This window comes from Neomonachus schauinslandi, chromosome X (assembly GCF_002201575.2).
Source record: "Neomonachus schauinslandi chromosome X, ASM220157v2, whole genome shotgun sequence".
Lineage (NCBI taxonomy): Eukaryota > Metazoa > Chordata > Mammalia > Carnivora > Phocidae > Neomonachus > Neomonachus schauinslandi.
This window is the reverse complement of record NC_058419.1, coordinates 125,045,186-125,065,889: the sequence shown is the minus strand read 5'-3', so window position 1 is coordinate 125,065,889 and position 20,704 is coordinate 125,045,186. Positions and strand designations below refer to the sequence as shown.

The 20,704-nt window shown below is 45.2% G+C and overlaps 2 protein-coding genes across 5 annotated transcripts in view; one reads left to right on the top strand and one right to left on the bottom strand.

The window, feature by feature from the left end:
* The window catches only part of GYG2 (glycogenin 2), a 35,326-nt gene extending 19,192 nt beyond the window's left edge, over window positions 1-16,134 (top strand). For 3 of the 4 annotated variants that reach the window (XM_021700426.1, XM_044911559.1, XM_021699739.1), the window contains 4 exons: window positions 724-855; window positions 10,299-10,403; window positions 11,490-11,597; window positions 14,273-16,134. In XM_021700426.1, the coding sequence (XP_021556101.1) occupies window positions 724-855; window positions 10,299-10,403; window positions 11,490-11,597; window positions 14,273-14,434 (507 nt within the window). In that variant the 3' untranslated portion in view covers window positions 14,435-16,134. The remainder of the gene's footprint in view (window positions 1-723; window positions 856-10,298; window positions 10,404-11,489; window positions 11,598-14,272) is intronic. The other variant, XM_021701178.1, reaches the window with a different exon arrangement.
* Window positions 16,135-19,117: 2,983 nt separating this feature from the next.
* Window positions 19,118-20,704, bottom strand: part of ARSD (arylsulfatase D) — a 19,416-nt gene continuing 17,829 nt past the window's right edge. The window contains exon 10 of the mRNA XM_021684776.1: window positions 19,118-19,590. Coding sequence (XP_021540451.1) covers window positions 19,226-19,590 — 365 coding nt within the window. The 3' untranslated portion in view covers window positions 19,118-19,225. The remainder of the gene's footprint in view (window positions 19,591-20,704) is intronic.

Sequence of the window (20,704 nt, the reverse complement as noted above, 5' to 3'; positions counted from 1 at the left end):
TGATCATTGTTTACCAGGACATGTATTAGTACCATACAGTTAATCACCAGCCATTTCATTGATGGGAAATGGAAGAGAATCCATACTTTAGTCTTGGCCACGGTTTTTGTTGGGTGGAACTAGGTGCTGCTTCTCTTTGGAAGCACTCAGTTTCTCCCATCATTTCACACGAGGGAATAGGAGTTGATCTGTGTTTGTGTTACCACTTATTTTCTGCTGGGCAGTTTGCTAGGCATCAGGTTGTATGGGAGGGAAATTAAGATGTGGAGTCAGGCTGTTCTGGGAAATAAGGCGTTGAGAGCAATCTAGGAGATGTGTGCCGTGTGGTTTTTCTCGCCAGAACGATGGCAGCTTTCTAGAGGACCACCCGTCACCTGTTTTATCAGGGCTTACCTTGTGAGTTGTCACGTTTCCACGATCCCTACGGCCCTGGAGGCTCTCTGTGTTGGCCCAGGGGTGTGGGAGTGCTTGCTTTTGTTTCCAGAGTGTCAGGCTCTGTGCACGGCCAGCTCAGAACATGGATAGGTTGTTTATAGGTTCTCGGGGCCCGGTTTCCTATGTCTGTGTGCATTCCTTGAGCAAGCTTCTGTTTATTGAGTACAGATGATAGGGCTGGGGAGTGCTGGCCACACAAAGGACGGGATGGGTCCTGGGGTCCCCAGGGCAGCCAGAGAGTTAAAAAGATGTAAGGAGGACTTACCAAGTGCATCCATCTTTGTTCAGGCTGGCATCGGGGAGCCATATGCAAAACCAGCAGTGGGGTCCAGCCAGCCTTGGCCTGCTGACGGCCCTTCAGAGCAGACCATGGTCACAGATGACACCCCACCCTCACCCAAGGGGTGCCATTTGGAAGATGTAAGTACCCACCCTCCACACAAGTGTGCCTGGAGAATCAGAGAATCGGATGCTGGCTCCCCAAGGAGACAGAGCTGAGAGCCTGCTCCCGGGGCTCCCAGGGCTTCCAGGGAGGGAGAGGGCATGGCCCTGTCTGCAGTCTGCTCTAGCTTCGAGGAGCTCCTGTGTTCATGTAGGTCATTGCACGGTGACCTGTGGGGTACATTGAATAATGCTCCCCCACCAACATGTGCACATCCTAATCCTAGGAACCTGAACATGCTACCTTATCTGGAAACAGGGTCTTAGCAGGCGTGGTCATGTTGAGGACCACCAGAGAATGATTCTGGGTTTTCCAGGTGGGCCCTGTGTTGTCACAAGGGTCCTCATATGGGGGAGGCAGAAGGAGATTTGCTAATAGAACGTGATACAGAAGAAACAGAGGCCAGACAGAGACTGGGAGATGCTAGTTCTGCTGGTGTTGAGGGAACATGGCCACAAACCAGGGCTGCAGGAGCCTCAAGAAGCAGGAAGAGGCCAGGAGGTGGACTGTCTGCAGGAGCTGCCAGAAGGAACTCACCCTGCCCACACCTTGACTTCAGCCCAGTGACACCCATGTTGGACTTCTGACCTCCAGAACTGCAAGGTGGTCAGTCTATATTGTTTTAAGCCACCCAAATGGGCAACAAATATGGGCATTTGTCACGGCAGCCACAGGAAGATAATACACACCCTGAGAACAGGTGTTGGGTCTCATCCTGATATTGTGGGATCCCCAAACTTTAATGTTTGAAAGGTGTTGCTTGCATCTCCCTTGAACCCAGCTGCCAGACCACATGGTTCTACGTCCGGAGAGCTTTTGCCACACCCCTGATGCGAATATGACTTGGAGACTAATGTTGACCCATGTGCTCATTTCTGCTGAGGCTGGGTCTGCTGAATTCCTGTCCTCAGAGAAGAAAAACAGCACCGCATCTTATTTGCAGAAGGGGGAACACCAAATGAGGCCATTGTTTCTCCATCCCCTATTTCTGAGTGAATACACTGGAATAATGTCCAGTGTTTAAAGATTTCTGAATTTGAATCCTCACGTTGAAAAGCATTTTTATTACCTTCATTTCTCACTGATATTATTATGAGTTTGTAGCTGGGGATGGATCTAGGGTATGGGGTCAAGGGACATCATATTTTTCCATGTGCTTCAAACAGGTTTGGGAGAACTGTGTCTTGATTGGGAACAATCGATGTTTAAATTTTAGCAAACGTGTCTGCGGACGGCACTCTATTCTTTATTATAATATGGAACAAATTACATTGTCAAGTTGTTAATAGCCTTTGAGTTTGGATTTCACATCAACCCAAACAGATTGAGAAGACCCTCAGCTTTGTACGGTAAAGACAGACATAGTAGAAAGGGAGCGTTTCCTGGTTTTTCATTCCTCCTGATGGTACACTGAGCCCCCGACAGTCTGGATGTGGCCCCAGGAAATGCCACATGTGAGTTCAATAAAGACGTCTGCTTGTTGCAGGAACATGAAGAATCGGTCTGTTAAGCTCTCACGGTGAGTGTACAACGCTCCCTGTTCTGTCACCAGGAGCAACGCCTGTAATGGGATCTGTAAGAAAATTCAACATTCCCACGAAATGTTTAGCAGACACATGGACTCAATTAGGTATCGCTCAGAAAACCCTTTTTGCACCTTGAAGGTTGATTTTATCCGTCAACTTGACTGGGCTAAGGGATGCCCAGATAGCTGGTAAAACATTTGGTTCATTAATTTCGATTTCCTTGATTGCTGTGGGTTTTCTTGGTGTTTACTTCATACCTTAGTTTTGGCTTCATAATTGTCAGTGAAGCTCTGATACAGACAACAGATATCTGTCTTTGTGTCTGTGTGTTTACAAGCGGCATTTCAATCCAAGCCGGCAGAGCCAGGCCCAGGGGAGCTCTTCCTACAAAAGGGACCGGGGCTTCTGGGCAAAGCCGATGGAAAGAATCTCCATCTCAGGATGGTGTTCCCTCGATGCCTGCTGAGCTGGACAGTGGCAAACAAAGGACACAAGTCCACCACCAGCAGCCCAGACATGGGGACAGCTGGCTCCATCCATGACAGAAGATAGTGGTGTCACTTGGGCAAGTTTGCTGTGGCCCCAAACCCTACCCCTTCCTTAAGGGGTAATATTGGGGAAAGGAAGATTGTGGGAAAAGATCCCAAGAGTTGGAGAAAAGTGGGTTCAGAACAAGTCCTCATACAAGAGGAGGAATGTCATTGAAAGTGGTGGAAGCCCTTCTTGTGTCCCTACGGGCATCGGGGTCTATAGATGGGACCTGGGGCTACCATCTTGCTGCACTCAGTGGAGTCTGAGCCCAAGGCCAGGGGTCGGTAGAGGGGAGATGACTCCCCAGGTAGGGTGGGTGTGCCCGGCTCAGGATATTTAACTAGTCCTCACAAGTAACTGTGGAACTCCAGTCTCTCGTCTTGGCAGCTCTAATGGACTGGCCCTGCTCCAGCTCACCTACACACTCCCACACCCCAGGCTTTGAAGACATCTCCAAACAGCAGGTTCCTGCAGTGAATGACCTGTGTCTGCAGATTGCAAAGGAAGCAGCCAGAGGAAGGAATACAGAATGATCCACCTGGATGTATAACTTTGATTTGTATTAAAGTGCTCAGAGGAAGAAGGGATCCTCCAGGCATGAAGAGGCAACAAGGGAAGGCATCCTTGTCTATTGAAATGTGTAATTATGACCAGAGGGGTGTCATCTCTGAGGATCCAAGGGAAAGAGTGGGGGACTCAGGCATGTGAGATCCCCCCAAGCTCACTCCTGTGTGTCTTGGACACTCAGAGGAGAAGGGGCTCTGGGCAGAGTACTGTGAGCACTCCTTATGTGCATCGTATTTCCCGGGGAGGAGGACACGGATCCAGACAAGAGCTCAGGAATGGGCAGCTGTTGGAGAAAGGGCTGGAAGTGGAAAGGAAGCCACTTGGATAAGTCAATACAGACTCAACCCTAAACATCTGGGGGAGTCACGTTGGTAGCCTACAGCACACTGAACACTTTGCTGGAATAAAAAGAATATAAACAAGGAGGAGCGTTTCAGGGTGTCTGCTTCATTCTTCAGTCCCCTCTTCCCGCCCCCTCTACCCCCCGTTTCCATCCTACCACCTGTGAGTAATCCGTTGCCGAGACTGACTTTTGAAGGAATCTCGGTGGCTTGACTAATTAATGATGAGCATGTGTCTCTAAAGGCGATGAAGTCTTCATAATTTTATAAGGAAGGGATGCATCACTAAATTCTACTCCTGAAACCAATATTACACTATATGTTAACTAACTAGAATTTAAAAACAAAAACAAAAACAAGGAAGGGATGCTTTCACAGTATCTTCGGTATCGTGCCTTATTTTGGAATTAATTATGCAGCATCATTGCCACCTACTGGCCACGTATTGAATTATTGACTCCGGGTCTTTAATTTGGGGAGCTGGAACCCAGTCTGAAAAAGAAAGAAAAGATTATTTTCATAAATTCCTATAAATGTAAAGAGCTAGGTCCTGAATTTGGGATCCTTCTTGAAGATAGCAGCCTTCGAATGATGGCAACAGTATTGACAAGGGGGTCTTAGTTTTCAAAAGGAAAGCTGAATGTCTAATTTTCTTCCCATATAAATTAGTATATTAGAGAAATATATTTGCCATTTACTGTCTTCACAGTCAAGTGTTTTGTCCTCCAGTATCGTGTTTGTCCTCCAGTCGTGGGTGGGGAAATGTAGTTAGTGAAAATACGAGGGGCGCCTGGGTGGCTCAGTTGGTTGAGCGACTGCCTTCGGCTCAGGTCATGATCCTGGAGTCCCAGGATCGAGTCCCGCATCGGGCTCCCTGCTCAGCGGGGGGTCTGCTTCTCCCTCTGACCCTTCCCCTGTCATGCTCTCTGTCTCCCATTCTCTCAGATAAATAAATAAAATCTTTAAAAAAAAAAAAAAGAAAATATGAGGGATGCCCTTTAGGTTTTTGAAGTTATTGGTTGTTTTTATTGTGCTTTCTTAGAACATCTTACTTGTTTTTTCATAAAACTTTTTGTTGAGGGATAACATGCATGTAAAAAAGGGCAAACATGATAAGTATACATCTTGATGCATTTTCAGAGTGAAAAAAAAAATCCTAAATAGCCACAATCCAGATCCAGAAACTCACCCCAAATACCTCTTGCACCCTCCCAGTCACTAGGAAAGTCTATCCTAACCTTGACCCGCACCACTTCCTTGTGAATGCTTTTGAGCTCCTTATAAACGGGATCCTACAGTATCTGCTTTTGTGTCTGGTCTCTTTCACTTGACATCTTTAGGAGATCCATTTGTCTTTCTGAGTGTAGTTCATTGATTCTTGTAGGCTGCATATTATCAAATTGTAGTAAGACATAATGTATTGTTTAATTCTGGTGTTGGTGGACACACTGCTGTTTTGGGTAACACAGGTAACTCCGTTAGGAACAACCTTATACATGCATTTTGTTGCCCTCACTAAGCATTTTTGGAGACGTTATCCTTAAAGGTGGGGTCCTTAGATCAAAGAGCATGTGTGTGTACCCTTTTGCGTTAGTAGATTCTGCCAAGGATTTTGTACTACTATCAGGGTAGCGAAGTCCTGGTTGCTCCACATCTTCACTAATCTTCCAAAATGCCAATGAGCATGTGGGACATCTCTTTGTGGTTTTACTTTGCACGTATGAGATGATACTGAGTTAACTTGAACCAATTCTTAGGTGCTTATCAAGCTTTTACTCTTTTGGAAATGCTCGTTCAGATACTTTGAACATTTTTTTCCTCCGGTGTTTCCTTTTTTTTTTTTTTAAGTTAGAGTTTTAACAATTTAGTATATATTCCAGATGCAAGTTCTTTTTCAGTAGTACAGTATAAATACTTTCTCCTACTCTGTTCCCTTTTCAGTCCCCACATGGCATCCTTTGATGAATACAAGTTTAGCCAGGTTTTAACCAACTGAGCCACCCAGGCGCCCTAGCCAGGTTTTAAAATTTCCTTGATGAGGCGTATGTTTTGTTTATTCTTTAGGAAATCTGTCCCTAAACTAAGGTCATGGAGATAATCACCTTGGTTGTCTTACAGAACTTTTGTTGTTTCTATCTCTTATAGGTAAGTGTATAATCCATTTGGAATGGATGTTAGGTAATGAATGAGTTTGGGGTCAACATTCACAACTGTTAATGGGGGTCTATCATTAACTCAGCATGGGTTCTCAACAACACCTTTAATTCTCCCCTGCTTTGTCATGTTTCCTTTGCCCATATGTGGATGGATCTATTTCCAGATTCTCGATTCTTTTATTTTTCCCTCTCTTGCACCAATAATACACTGCCATGATTACCGTGGCTTTAAAATAAGTCATGCAAGTATTTCAACTTTTTTTTCTTTCCCTGCCTCTTCTAAATTTCCTTTAAATTTCCATATGAATATTAGGATCAGCTTTGCAGTGTCTTGGAAAACAAAACAAAACAAAATTTTCTGGAATTTCCACTGGGATTACATTGAATCTATAGATGGGTTTTGGAAGGATTAGTATCAGCAAAGTTTGAGTCTTCTGCTCGATGGACTTAGTATATTTCTACTTTTAGATCTTCTTTAATTTCTTCCAATATGTTAATTTTTTTAGTAAAGACCTTGCATACATTTTGCTAGACTTATTCCTGGTTTTTGGTGGATTGTGAGGCTATGATAAATAGTGTCATTGTAAACACTGAGATTCTGCCTGGATTCCTTTGGTTATTCTGTACACACCATTACATCATCTGCAAGTGAAACACGGTCCAGTAATTTCTTAAAATGTCAGTCATACATCTAGCATGTGATCTAGCCATTCCACTCCTAGGTATTTACTCAAGAGAAATGAATGCATATGTTCATATAAAAATAGCAGTTGATCTGTTTTTTTCTTTTTAAGATTTTATTTATTTGAGAGAGAGAGTGAGAGAGAGAGAGAGCACAGGCAGGGGGAGCAGCAGAGGGAGAGGGAGAAGCAGACTCCCCCCCTGAGCAGGGAGCCCAAAGTGGGGCTCAAATCCCAGGACCTGGGATCATGACCTGAGCCAAAGGTAGATGCTTAACCAACTGAGTCACCCAGGAGCTCAAAACTGGACACAACTCAAGTGTCCATCAGTAGGTCAAAGTATAAACAAAGTGTGGTCCATCCATACACTGGAATACTACTCAGTAATGAAGAGGAACGAACTATCGATACGGGCAGCAAAGTTGCAAAGGATAATTATACCGAGTCAAAGAAGCCAGACAAAAGATAAACCATACCATGTGGTTCCATTTCTGTAAACTTGTAGGAAATGTAAAATAATCCTACAGTGACAAACAGAAGATGAGAGCTTCCCTGGGGATGGAGGAGGAAGGAGAGAGAGATTGTTATGGAAACTTTGGGGGAGGATATGTGTTTACTCTCTTGATTGTGTCAAAATCTGCCAGCGTGTACAGTTTAGTCCAATTTATAGTATGGAAATTGTACTTCAGTAACGGCTGTTAACAAAGCAAGGCGTTTAATGTTACCGTATATTCTTGGCACATCTTTCTATTGTTATGAAATATTTCTACTAAAGTTTATTGCCTTAAAGCTTTGTTTTGCTTAGTACTGATATGGTATATCTCGTTCGGCATTTTTCCTGTCAACCTTTCTGTGTTCTTATGTTTAAGGTGTAACTCTTTAAGATGTTCAGAATGAGGTTTTGTTTTCTTTCTATCCAAATACTTTTTGCCTTTTACCTGGGGTACTTTGTTGACGTTTAATATAATTACCAGTATATTTATGTTTAAATCTGTCCCTTGGTTTGCTCTTTATTATCACCAATTTGAGAGATCTTTTTCTTTCTTTTTAATCTTTCTTTGGATTGATTAATGTATTTTTAGTTATTCCATTTCCGCCTCTTTTACATGTCAGTTTAGCATTATTTTGATGATTTTTTAAGTGGTTACCCGGAGATTCCAATTTTCATTCCTAACCTTGACATAATGTAATATATTTGGGACTTTGTCACTTCTGGGGAATAGAAGAACCCCAGAAGGCTTTCAGACTGTCCATTTCCCTCCACATTTTGTTCTATTCTTATAGAACAATATTTTAATTCTATAGCTACTTTACACAGTCCAAGTTCACTTAGCTATATATCATTTTATTTTCATTCCTTATTTCATTCTTTCTATCAGTAATCATTGTCTTCTCCCCAAAGAACTTCCTTTATTATTTATTTTCACTCAGCCTTCATGCTGAAAAATTCCCTCCATTTGTATATCTGAAAATTCCTTTATTTAACCTTCGTTTGGGGCCATATTTTACTGGATGTAGACTTCTCACTGGCAGTTCTTTTTATAAGGGCACTTTGACCATGTTGTTTCTTAATCTTCTGACTTCCATTATTTCTCTGCAAATTTGTCTTCCAGGCTCATGTTTATGCACTTGAGGGTCATTTGTCTCTTTGCTCTGGCCGCTCTTAAGATTTCTCTCTCGGGCTTCAGTTATCTGTTTTATAATCATGGCTCTGGGTTTATTATTCTTTGTGTTCATCCTACTTGGAGTTTGTAGCTTGAGCCTGTATTCCTTCTGCCCATTCTGTCTCTCTCTGTGTCTCTCTCTCTCTCCCTCTTTCTCTCCTTCCCTCTCCCCACTCTCCTAACTTCTTGTAATCTTAATTACATCTTCAGTACGACTTGTTACCATGTTTGCTCTATCTGTGACTCCCTTCCCTACATTTTCCTCCCATTTGTCTTTCCATGCTCTGTTCTACTGGCTTATTTTCCAGCTAACCGATCTTCTCTTTGGTTGAGTTTAATCCGTTGTTAAACCCACATCCTGAACACTTAATTTCAGTTATTGTGTTCTGAACCCCAATAAACATCAAATATTTAATAGGGCAGTTTCCATACTTCATTGAAAATCTCTAACTTGTCCCTTTATTTCATTTAAAGTATTTCTTACACTTGGTTATAGTCTATGTCTGATAAATCATATATCTGGATTTCATGTGGATCTGTTCTTGTGGTTTGATTTTGTTTTTCCTCTTGTTCTTCATTCATTTGGTCTTGTCTTGCTCTGTGCTAGTTGATTTTTGATAGCACACATCACATTGCATATTTTTTTAGAGTTTATTTATTTATTCGGGAGAGAGAGGGAGAGAGAGAGAGCATGCACAAGCAGGGAGAGCTGCACAGGGAGAGGGAGAATCAGGCTCCCCACTGGGCAGGGAGCCCGACCTGGGGCTCAGTCCCAGGACCCTGGGACCATGACCTGAGCTGAAGGCAGATGCTTCACCAACTGAGCCACCCAGGTGCACCTGGCAGGAAGTTTTCATAGAGGTGGTTTGCCCATGCCCTGTTGGAGGTTGAGCTGGTGTGAAATTGGGCTTCTGTGTTTGTAAGAGCTGCTCTATTTCTCGTCCTCCTTTTAGTGCAGTCCCTCATGAAAGCCTGTGGTGTTCAGAGGGTCCCTCCTCAATACCTCATCATTTATGGGTTCCTCAGCCTCATAGCACTGCTGAACTGTCTGCTCAGATTCTTCCTACAGCCTCTTGGTTGCCAGATGCATTTATTATATTCCTATCACAGACACAACCCAGCCCACCCACATGATTTCTGCAGTATGTTTGCAGGGACAATTGGGAAATGTGTCAATGTTTTTTAGCCTCTGTGGCAGACAGTGATTAGGTTAGTCTTGCAGAAGCCTTGGGGCTTGTACCAGCCCGTGGGTCCAAGCTTGCTTCCCGACCTTGAATTGATTAGGCTTGCTGTATAACAAACAGCCCCAAGTAGGTAAAAATCTATGCCTGCGTCCCAGTCAGCTGCGGTGGTAAAGGCATCCTGGGCTCCATGCAGTCACCAAGGGGTCCAGGATCCTCCTGCAGTTCTGGCCCAGCTTCTTCTAGGGTGTCCCTTGTCCACTGTGGCTCCCTGAGAGAGAAATTAGCCCTTCCTGCTGAAGCCAGCCATCGCACACAATGCGTTATATTGTCTCCTACGCACCTGGAGTGATCTTGGCTATGGACCATCCTTGGAAGCACTGAGAAAATAGTTGCTCGAGTTGCTTTCTGTAGGCGTTTGTTTTCTCATGGAACCCCAGTTGAAATAGGTTGGAAGGACCTTGTTCTTCACCTCACCTGTGAGTAAAGAGGGTGGGAAAAGTGTATCCCGCGTCAGTGGAGGTGAGTCACATTGCATCTCAGTGGTGTGGGTGAGAAGTCATTGTATGGCTCCACTTAGGTACAAGGAAGACGGGGGCATGTGAGCCCGACAAAGGAGCAGACGCAGGAAATGGTGAGCCTGGCACCGTCTGCCCCGCACCTGTTCCTTGTCATGCTGCCTTTGTATCGTGGAGGCAAACAAAGTAGATTGGGTGTTTTCAGATATTTGCAGGAAGGTTATCCTAATTTGCTTTTCTTTCTTTCTTTATGACAGACAGTAGGGTGGCCTGAACTTGAGACATCCGCTGGAGTGAGGTGTGACCCATTGTCACCACCCTACCCCCAATGTGCAGACTCCTCAGGGACCCAGACCACCTCGGTACACCTCATTTACACTCCTTACGCACCTCTGTGTCTCCTAGTGACGTTTTCTTGGCATGTCTTTGTCCATCGAATACCAAAGAAGTGCCCCATGCTTTTCTTCATCTGGTGATCTTTCTGAATGGTTCTCCCAATCTTGAATATCTGTCGTGATTAGTCTATACAGGACTGGGGTGTCTGTTCAGATTTCTGTTGGTCATTTGGTTAGTCCATTTTCCTTTAGGAAGAATTAGAAATGACAAAGGTGTAACATCACCATGACATATATTCTCCCTTTTAAAATAAATTTTTTGGTAGGATTTTGGACCCATGCTTAATATCACTATGGAAGGATTATGAGTCCTACCCCTGTTTTTGCTAAATTTGCCCTCATGGATCTGGGCTTTTTTACTGTGCATGATCAGAAGATTGAGCTCAGAGTCTGCTGTGCTCATTGAGACATGAGCTTAGTAAAATGCTTCCATGGGCATTTGGTATAAACTACAGTCAACTCTTGAGCGACACAGGGTTGAACTGCGTGGGTCCACTCATACACGGATTTTTTTCAGTAAATACAGTATGGTACTATAAATGTATTTTCACATCTTATGATTGTCTTAATCACATTTCCTTTTCTCCAGCTTACTTTATTGTAAGAATACAGGCTATAATATATAGAATGTGCTAAATATGTGTTGATCGACTTCTTATGTTATTGGTAAGGCTTTCGGTCAACAACAGGCTATTGGTAGTGAAGTTTTGGGGGAGTCAACGGTTATACTTGGATTTTTGACTGTGTGTGGGTCAGCACACCTAACCTCACAACATTATTCAAGGGTGAACTGTAATTGAATCCCTGTCTGAAAAATTAGCTTTGGTACCTCCCATAAAAACTTCCAGCATCTCATCTTGTGTGAGAAATGGTGGATGTCAGGGGAGAAGGTGGGAGTGGGGAAGCCCCTCTTTCTAGTCTGTGGAAAGGGCCTTTGACACGACACGTTCCTTTGATCTTATTTTCCCCTGGCAGAGTTCTCTGTTCTTGTGGTTAAAACTGTAGTCGCCTGAAAGCATCTGCCGACTAACGATGGAATGGTTATGTTTCTAGCAGCCCACGGATAAAGGAGAAGGTGGCCCATCTGTGGAAATCTTGGGACCAAGCCAGGAGCCTCCTGTGGATGTCACCGGGGACCCCAGTCCTCAGGATGCTTTGGAGGTGGTACCCTAATTGTCTTGTCTGGCACTCCTGCTGGATGCTGTCCTCCATCACTGGGGCTGGCAGTATTTATGCACCAACCGCTACCTCAATGTCCAGCCTGACTTTGTTGAAATAAGACTCTGCCGACCTCTCTTGGTGCTTCTGATTCGTCTTTCTCCTTTCCGGCGTTTGCCTGCGGTGCTTGGTCACTTTCTTGCCCATCCTTAATCGTCACGGCCTTTCTCTCTTTAAACACTGTTCTGCAAAAGTTAATTGACCTTCAAGGGCTTTTTCTGTTCTTCTTGCTGATTGCCCAGCCAGCCATTGTCTCAAAGGAAGAGGATAAAAGCAAAAAAATCGGGGGGTGAACGTTTGGAGCCAAATGGCGCATGCCGTGCTGTCCTTCCTCTTCCAGATGTCCTTGTCTTAAATTTTCTTCTTTCCACGGATATGTTGAATGAAAGCAATTGCAAAAAAAAAAAAAATTTTTTTTTTCTAACAGCGATTGAATGACACCTTTTGGTCTTTAAGTAATAGTTAATATGGCTCTAGAGCCAGGCATTGGGTGTCTGATGAAAGTTAGGATTGAGCACGTTTCTGTTTCAGTGGGTATTAGCAGAATGCTGTAGCCTGGGGGGCTTATGCACATAGTGCATTTATTTCCCCACTGTTCTGGGGACTGGAAGTCCAAGGTCAAGGTGAGACCCACTTCCTGGTTCATAAACCTCCATCTTCTTGTGTCCTCGCACAGAGCAAGGGGCGAGGGAGCTCTCTGGGGTCCCTTTTGTAAGGACCCTCATCCCATTCCTGGGGGCTCCACCCTCATGACCAGACCACCTTCCAAAGGCCCCCCTCCTCATACCATCCTATTGGGGGTTAGTATGAATTTGGGGGGGACATAGATATTTAGCTTATAGCAATATTTGCAATATGGCCTACTCTATAATACATTTTTAGTTTGCATGATGCCTTTACTAGAATGTACTGGTGGAGAAAACGTGTACGCTTTTTCTCCCTCTTACTTTGTCAATGTAGTAAATGCCAAATGCGCTATTTTGAACTTATTTCTAGAGGCTTCCATGACAGGGTTTCTTCTGAAACTGCTGGTAGCATGTGGAACGTGAGCACATTCAGCTCTGGCGGTGTGACTTTGAGGCTGAGTGATTTGGATAAATAGTGGTTGGGGGTGACACGGTATGGGGGTGCTGCTGGGCAGACCTCATTTAACAGCTCAGCCATGTGGTGTGGAGGCTCTGGGACCATTGGCGAGTTCACTACCTTCTCTGATCCATGAGGTGGAGATGGGGGTGCCCACCTGGGAAAGCAGGAGATGGGGGTGGGCATTAGACTCAGCAGTGGTTTGGAAGAATCCGTGATTGTGCTTGGCTCATAAAGATTAGCACCAGCCCTACCACCAGGGCTGCTCCCAGCGGATGGCACCGGTAACACTCCCACCTTCTAGGGTGATGCATCTGCATAGGATGCATCCTGGTGAGGGGACCTCGTGAGCACCCAGGAAACTGGCGCTCCATTACGTGTCCGCTTAACTGGGGCGTGTTGACTTTCTCCTCCTATGTAGTGTCTCCACTCCACTGTGGATGACCCTCACTATTTTGTATAATACCATGTTTCATAAAATCAAGGGAGTTTGTGGTTTTCCTAGATAGGTATCTCCTCTTGTTATCACGGAGGATGCAGTCGCCACACTGTTTTGTGTTCAGTGACAGTATACCATATGTTCTACGGGTCCTGTTAATTCCAGAAAGTTTTAGTTCCCAGACATGCACTGAGCCCGAATCCAAGGGCTCTTAGAGGAAAGAATGGCTAAGGTCTAATGGAAAATAATTCTTTTTTAACTGTTGCTATTTCCTTGGCCAACAGGATGGCAATGTTTGAACATGATGTAGGGGAACAAGGGTAGAAAACAGAATGTTATCCGTACAAAGTCTTTAAAAACACTACTGTAAATAATCAGAGTAGAAAGTCCCATATGCCCAGTAGCATCGAAATTCTAATTTAACTTTCTGGCATCCAGTATCATCCCACCAACACACACAACGTCTAGGGAACACCTGAGTGTCACCCATAGCGTGTGTGTGCGTGTTATCAGCACATGCATATTTTTAGACATCTTCTTCTAATCCTTGGTAAGAAATTTTTAAACCCATTTGACCAAACAAAAGGTGCGTGTGTGTGTTTGCACATGTGTGTATTTATATATTGTCTCGTATTTTGGCTTTAAGAAGATAAAAACCCTGCCATTTGCAAGCAGAAAACCACTGCGGTTATTATTTAAATGGCTTTCGCAGGCTGTCCAAACTACTGTAGGCTTTATTCATACAAGGCGAATATTTTCTTGATTTCACATTGTTTGATTATTGAGGTTTGACATTGAGGTTTCCGGTGGGTGGAAGCATTAAATCGGTACAGGTGTGTGTGTGTAAAATGGTTTAGTGGTAAAAATTAAAACACTTCTGATGAAAAAGTGAACACATGTACAATGGTATTTTATAAGATTTCACAAAACGTAGCCAGGAAAAGCATCTTCTTCTAAGAGTATTATATTAAACTCAGCACATATTTTGTTCAAGAGAACTGAGATTCATTTGTAGACCCAGTCACTAAACCGATATCGATTCAGTTACGCCAGGGATGGCTCCAAAAACCATCTTCTGTCTGCTTGTCCTCCCTAGGTTGACCTGGCCATGTCTGTTTTCGAGATTTCCATCGAAGAGAAGGTCAAGGAGTCGAGTCCCGAGGAAGAAAGGAGAAAATGGGAGGAGGGACGCATCGATTACATGGGGAAGGATGCGTTCGCCCGCATCCAGGAGAAGTTGGACCGGTTTCTGCAGTAACCCCAGGGTTCGCATTGTGCTGCGTGTGGTCAGGCAATATTCTGCTGCATGGTCCCGTGAATGCGGACATCTCCAGGCCCTTCGAAGGGAACAGGTGTTCAGCTATGTGCCTCTATTTATGGCTGACCAACTTGAGTGCCTCACAAAAATAAGGTAGACCATAAAAAACCCAGCTTAAAGCCCTCTACCACCCTGCCCTGCTTATCCAAGCTACCCATGCCTTCTTGGCTCCTCTGAGATGTCAGTTCTTCTCAGCAAGTGGGAGCAGGGATAAACTTGTGGTAGACCCTTGATCATTCTCTCTGGTCTTGCTCCAAGGAGCTCTGGGATGCTGCCTTGGGCAGGTGCTACCATCGCTCTCCCACGTAGGGTTATATATCACTGCAGATTCTCTTGTGCCCCTAAGCTAACGACACTGATATATGTATTCAGGACCTCAGGAAGCCTCGACGATGGAAAGTCCTTTCCTTGAGGACTAGGTAGACGTTCAGACGTCTTGAGGGAGACTCTCACGTAGACTTCGCGGAGCATGTCTGAGCAACACTACAGGTGTTGTTTCTCTTCTGCAAATCCTGGTGGGACCGCCAAGTGCTGTTGGCGGATGCCCGACTTGGGAAATGCTGGAGGTAATGTGGAAGGGAGATTCTAGCTGGCTTGGGAGATGGAGCGTCTTCTTGGTTGGGGAGCACCGAGGGTTTACTCCAGGTGGTTCTGATGACACCTCACTCACACTAACAGGATCTGGAGAGGCTCTTTGTGTAGAGGCAGATCTGTTTGCAGTCCATCACAATTGACTGTGCTCTGCTGGGTATCACTACCTCAGTCCTAAATAACGACTCGAGTCACTGTGTTCTCCAGACCATTTCAACGCAGCTGTTTTGGGGAGAAATCTCCGTTTTATGAGACTGGATGCTTTATTCTATGAGAAATCCTCATCTTCAGAAGTATCCTGGTTTTGTGAATTCATGCAGTGTGTTGGAGGAGCTCCGACAGGGTCACTGCTTGTGGCCACCACCTAAAAATGGGCATCACCATGCTAAAGAGAGGGAAATGTTAAAAAGTTAGGATGGTTTGTTTATCATGCACGTACTGTGGAACATCAGAGGGTTTCCTCCAGACAGGTTTGGACCACGTGGTGGTGGTTGTGCTATAACTTGGTGGGTGTGTTTGGCCACGTTTTACATCATGTCAAGCAGGTGAGCCCTTGGGTAGAGGAATGTGGGGAAGTGCATGATGTTAGTTGTGGTGTGAGCTTTTTGCAAGACTTGAGTTACAGAGGGGTTGTTTCCTTTATGTCTGGGTGGCTAATGGTCTGCAGTCTTGGTTGGGCATCACACATATGAAGCTTCCAGAGCTAAGTGAAGATAGCCATATGGATATAGCCTTACAGGGGTTGAGCTGGGATGGTAATCAACCATTAGAGCAACACTATAAACTTGTTCTGGGGAAAGACCATGGGTGCTGGGTGCCCTGGTGTTGGGTTATGAAAAACAGGAGCCCAAATCTGACATACTTGAGAAGGAGGAGTCCGGTGATGAATATTGAGTCTGGTTCAGCTTCTGTGGGGAAGAGAACTCCTGTTTCTGGACAGTGGTTCAATGGCTTAAGGTGTCTGTTCAACACAGACTTCTGTTATGCATTCTGGTCTATATCTTCTGATTTGAATGGATGCTAATGCACTTCAATTAAAAATTTAAAACAGCAACATGGTGTCCCTTCTGGTGTGTGTTTGTGTGTGTTCTGAGCCATCAGAATAATATTTTGTATGTCACAGAGGGAAGGGACGTGGGTGTCTGTAAATTTAAATCACCAACATTTTTTTCAGAATTGCTAGTAGCAGTAAAATGTGTAGAACTGTTTACTTCTCACTGTGTGAAATTCCCTAAGGTCTCTCTAGGGAAGCTACCCATTTCCTAGTATTGTTTTTCAATGTCACATTCATTCATTCAGTCCATCCATCCATCCATCCATCCATCCATCCATCCATCCATCTTCCAATCACTCACCCACCCATCCATCCATCCACCCATCCAGCAATTCATCCATCCTTCCACCCAACCACTCATCCATCCATCCATCCATCCATCTATCAATCATCCACTTATGTAGTCATCCATCCATCCATCCATCTATCCATCCCATGGTTATTGAGTTCTCTGTAGGGCAGGCACTGTGACATGTACTTATTCATAAATGAGTAGTTCAAAACATTCTGAGGGTTTCTAAATATCATCTGTGTAAGAGGTATAATATGATGTTGTTACATGAATAAGGCCAATGCAGAATCTGTGCTATGTCAGGTCAGGACTACACAACTGTTTGAGTCCCCAAGAGATGTGATTTGACCCCTACTATCATTAATATTTGGGTACATAAAAGGTAGTTTGTGTGTGTGTGTGTGTGTGTGTGTGTGTGTTTACATTTTCTTGTTCTAGAAATATTTTCCAATTATTATTTGGGAGCAGGAGGAAATGCCATGTGGGGAGAAGCTCCTGTAGATACGGTGACTTTGCAGGGTGGGTGAAGGTGTGTAGATGTAGAGGAACAAAGTATAGTATTATCACTTGGTCGTATCTTGCTGAAACCATTGTGTGGTACTCGAATGCACCTGAGCAGCTCCCATGCTGATGGGTTTTGGTGTGGGATTGCAAACAAGTTGAAGCAGAATGGGGTTTCTTTCAGGCAACCACTCCTGAATAAGGAAACGCAGACCAATTATCCTTGTATGTGCTTATTAGTCATTCATTTCTTCTTTAGTAAAATGACTGCACATCTTTTGCCCACTTCTTAGGTCGTTTGTCTCCTTATTATGGAATTGTATTCATTTGGAAATATTTTTCTCCCGGTCTGCGGCTTATCTTTTCCTTTTTTTCATGGTGCTCTTTGAAGCACACAAGCTTTGAATTTTGATAAACTCTCATTTATCGACTTTTGAAAAGCAGATCAAGCTTTGGTTGTCTTATCTTAAAAAATCTCTTCCTAACCTAAGAGGACAAAGATTTTGCCCTGAATTTCTTTCTGAATGTTTTGCAGTTCCTCTTTTTCGTTTGGGTCTCTAGTGGATTTGGCGTTCATCCTTCGGGATGTGTGAGAGGTTAAAGGTCTAAATGTGTGGTTTTGCTTGTGAACAGCCAACTGTGACAGGGAACGCCCCATTGGATGTGTACCAAGCTCATCTATGGGGCTAGCCAACGCTGACCATGTTCTGCAAAATTTCCCTAGTTTGGATATTCGAGTGCACCCCCAGGCCCCTCAGAGTCTGCTCACACTCATGCAGAGCTTGCAATAAAGGCGTGGGACAGGAGGGCAGCCAGAGACGGAACCTGGCAGGCAGCCCTGGGGGTTCAGCAGCAGTCCGTGCAAAGCTCCCCGTTTGCTCTGTCTGCAGACTGAGCACCAAGGTCTGTGGGAGGAAACTCGGTTTCAACAGAGCAGTGGAGGGGAGAAGTCTGTCTTGCCTCCGGGGGACACTTAGTTAAGCCACAGCCGGTCTAACCGGTTAGGCCAGTTGCCAATGTTTCGGTGCAAGTAAAGACATGGGGCCCTGGAGATTAAGATAAGGCTTGTTCCATCTGGTTGTAAATCAGCTCTGCTCTGCCCTGACCCCGGGAGTGCGTCCTGCTTATCACCGCCCTGGGGCCCTGCGCTGCCCCCTTCCCCTGTGGATCTGCAGGCAGCCCCCCGGCATCTTTCCCCACGTCCCTCCCACCCGCCTCCCTGCTGCACGTCTGATTTTCTGAGTCAGTTTTGCATTAAAATATATGTGTGTAGAGTTGGATATTGGCAGTGTTTTGCGAGCGGAAAAAAGTTTCACTTAAAAAGACTGACTCATGAGAAGCAGACAAGAAAGTCATAAAGGATGAAAAAAAGGGGGGAAGAAATTTTAAAAAAGCCCAAAAGGAGGTTTCTTGCAGAAATTCAAGGTTTATAAGCCAGCTGGAACCTCAAAATTTGCTAAATAATTTAATTTGGCAATGAAATGATGTATCAAAGACCTCGGACAAGTCATTATAAAGGCTGTCTCACCTTTAGGCTGATGAGACTAACCCTGATTCTACCCCCTGCAGGTATGTGCCCACTTCAAAAAGTGCATTTCTTAATTCCCAGTTGTTTCTACGGATGGAAGCAGGAGTCCGGGGTTAGGACCTCTGCAGAATCCCCTTCACAGGGGCTTACTCAGCTGGGAGGAATGCCCTTTTTCCGGCAGCCTGGAATGTCTGTGTGGTGGCTGGAGCTGCTGCAGCCATCCTGAGGCCATGAAGCAGAGGATGGTAGCATGGGGTTGCATCCCTCCAAGAGAGAACACACCCTTCCCTCCTTTATTGTTAAGACTCCACGAATCGGTGAGATCATGTGGTATATTTGGATCTGTGTCTGGCTTACTGCACTTTGCATAATGTCCTTGAGTTCCATCCACGTTGTCACAAAGGGCAGGATCTCCTTGCTTCTCGTGGCTGAGTCGTGTTGCGTTCTGTGGATGGACCACATCGATGGGCACTTGGGTTGTTTCTAGGTCTTGGTTGCTCTGAAGAATTTTGCTGTGAACATGGGGGTGCAGGTATCTTTTAGATCCTGTTTTCATTTCCTTTGGGCAAATACCCAGGAGTGCAATCAGTGGGTCATAGGCTAGCTCTATTTTTAATTTTGGGGGGAAACTCCATCCTGTTTTGCAGAGTGGCTGCACCAGTTTGCATTCCCAGCAACAGTGCAAGACGGTTCCCCTTTCTCTGCATCCTCGCCAACATGTTTTGCCCCGTCTGTCTGATGACAGGCATCCTGCCAAGTGTGAGGTCATGTCTCACTGGGGACCTCGTCCTGCCCACACGCGCACAAGGGGAAGGTTCCACAGCATGGCTGCAGCCACGGCTTCCAGATGATGTTGCTCAGGGAAAACTGCGGGGGCACAGGACTCAGGGTCTTCCTGTGCTGATCCACTGCCTTGCCCACCAGTGTTACCACCGCGTGGTACCGGGGTTCGGAGCCAGGGGACAGGGGCTCTGCCTCGGAAGGGTCCCTGGAGAGGTCGAAGAGCAGAGGAGGGCTGTGTTGGGTCACGCTGTCCCCGGAGCAGGGGCACAGGCCTTGGCCGTAGCAGGCCCCCGCCCCCTTGGGGTGGAACTGTGGTGTCATGTAGTGGACCTTCCAGAGTCTTCCCCCTAAAGACAAACAGAGCGGTGAACACCTGACCTAAGTACCAGCCCTGGGGAAATCGTCAACATCCCATCCAAGTAAAAAGAGAGGAGAGAAGAAAAGCAGGTGGTTCTTGCAAAGTGTGTCTATAGGGTGTGGACCAGGCACACAGAGGCAAAGGGACTCCTCCCAAAGTGCTCAGTGAGGCTGCCTGCAGGGATGATACCCCTACGGGCCATGCTTACTTCATTCTTACCCTTCACTCTCTTTTCTAATTGCTCCACGTCCCCATACTAGCTTCATTAACAGAAGCAAATAGGACACATCAACACTGTGAAAGTTCTTGCTGTGTCCTCAGGGGGTGTATTTGCATACATGGCAGATAATAAAGCCAATCAGAGGGTGGCATGGGGTGCAGCCCGCAGCTTCCCTTCCCCTGTACATTTGCCCGGCACCAGCCACATTCCCCATGAGAGACTGAGTCTCCTCAGCTTCTCAGAAAGAGATTTGCTCTGTAATGCTGCGTTTCATGCATCATTATGGCCAGCCTATGGCACCCAGAAACGTGGTCAAAGACTAATCTATATGTCCCCGGCGTGGGTTTGCTTTTTTTGTTTCCCAGTGAGATGAACATTTACACTAGCTGACCACCCTCCATACTGTGGGTGGGCCCCACCCAATCACCTGAAGGATGTAAGAGAAAGCAGACTGAAGTCCCCTAAAGAGGAAAGAATTCTGCTGCAGAGCACAACACAGAAATTCTGCCTGAGTTTCTAGCCTTTGGACTCAAGATGTCAGCATCCATTCCTGCAGGACTGCGGGCTGGCCCTGAAGATTTCAGACTTGCCAGTCCCCACAGCCACATGAGACAATTCTTGAAAAATCTCTCGTTTCTATCCACCCATTCATCTACATCTGTCTTTATTTTCTCTCTCTATCATCCATCTGTTATCTACCTATCTACCTCTCTGTCATCTATTTCATTATCTATTAATCTATCCTATCAATCATCCGTCCATCATCTATCATCTATCCATCCATCCATGATCTTTCATCTGTCCACCCATCCATTCATCCAACCATCCATCAAATGTCCATCCATCCATCCATCCACTTACCCATGATCTACACATCCATCCA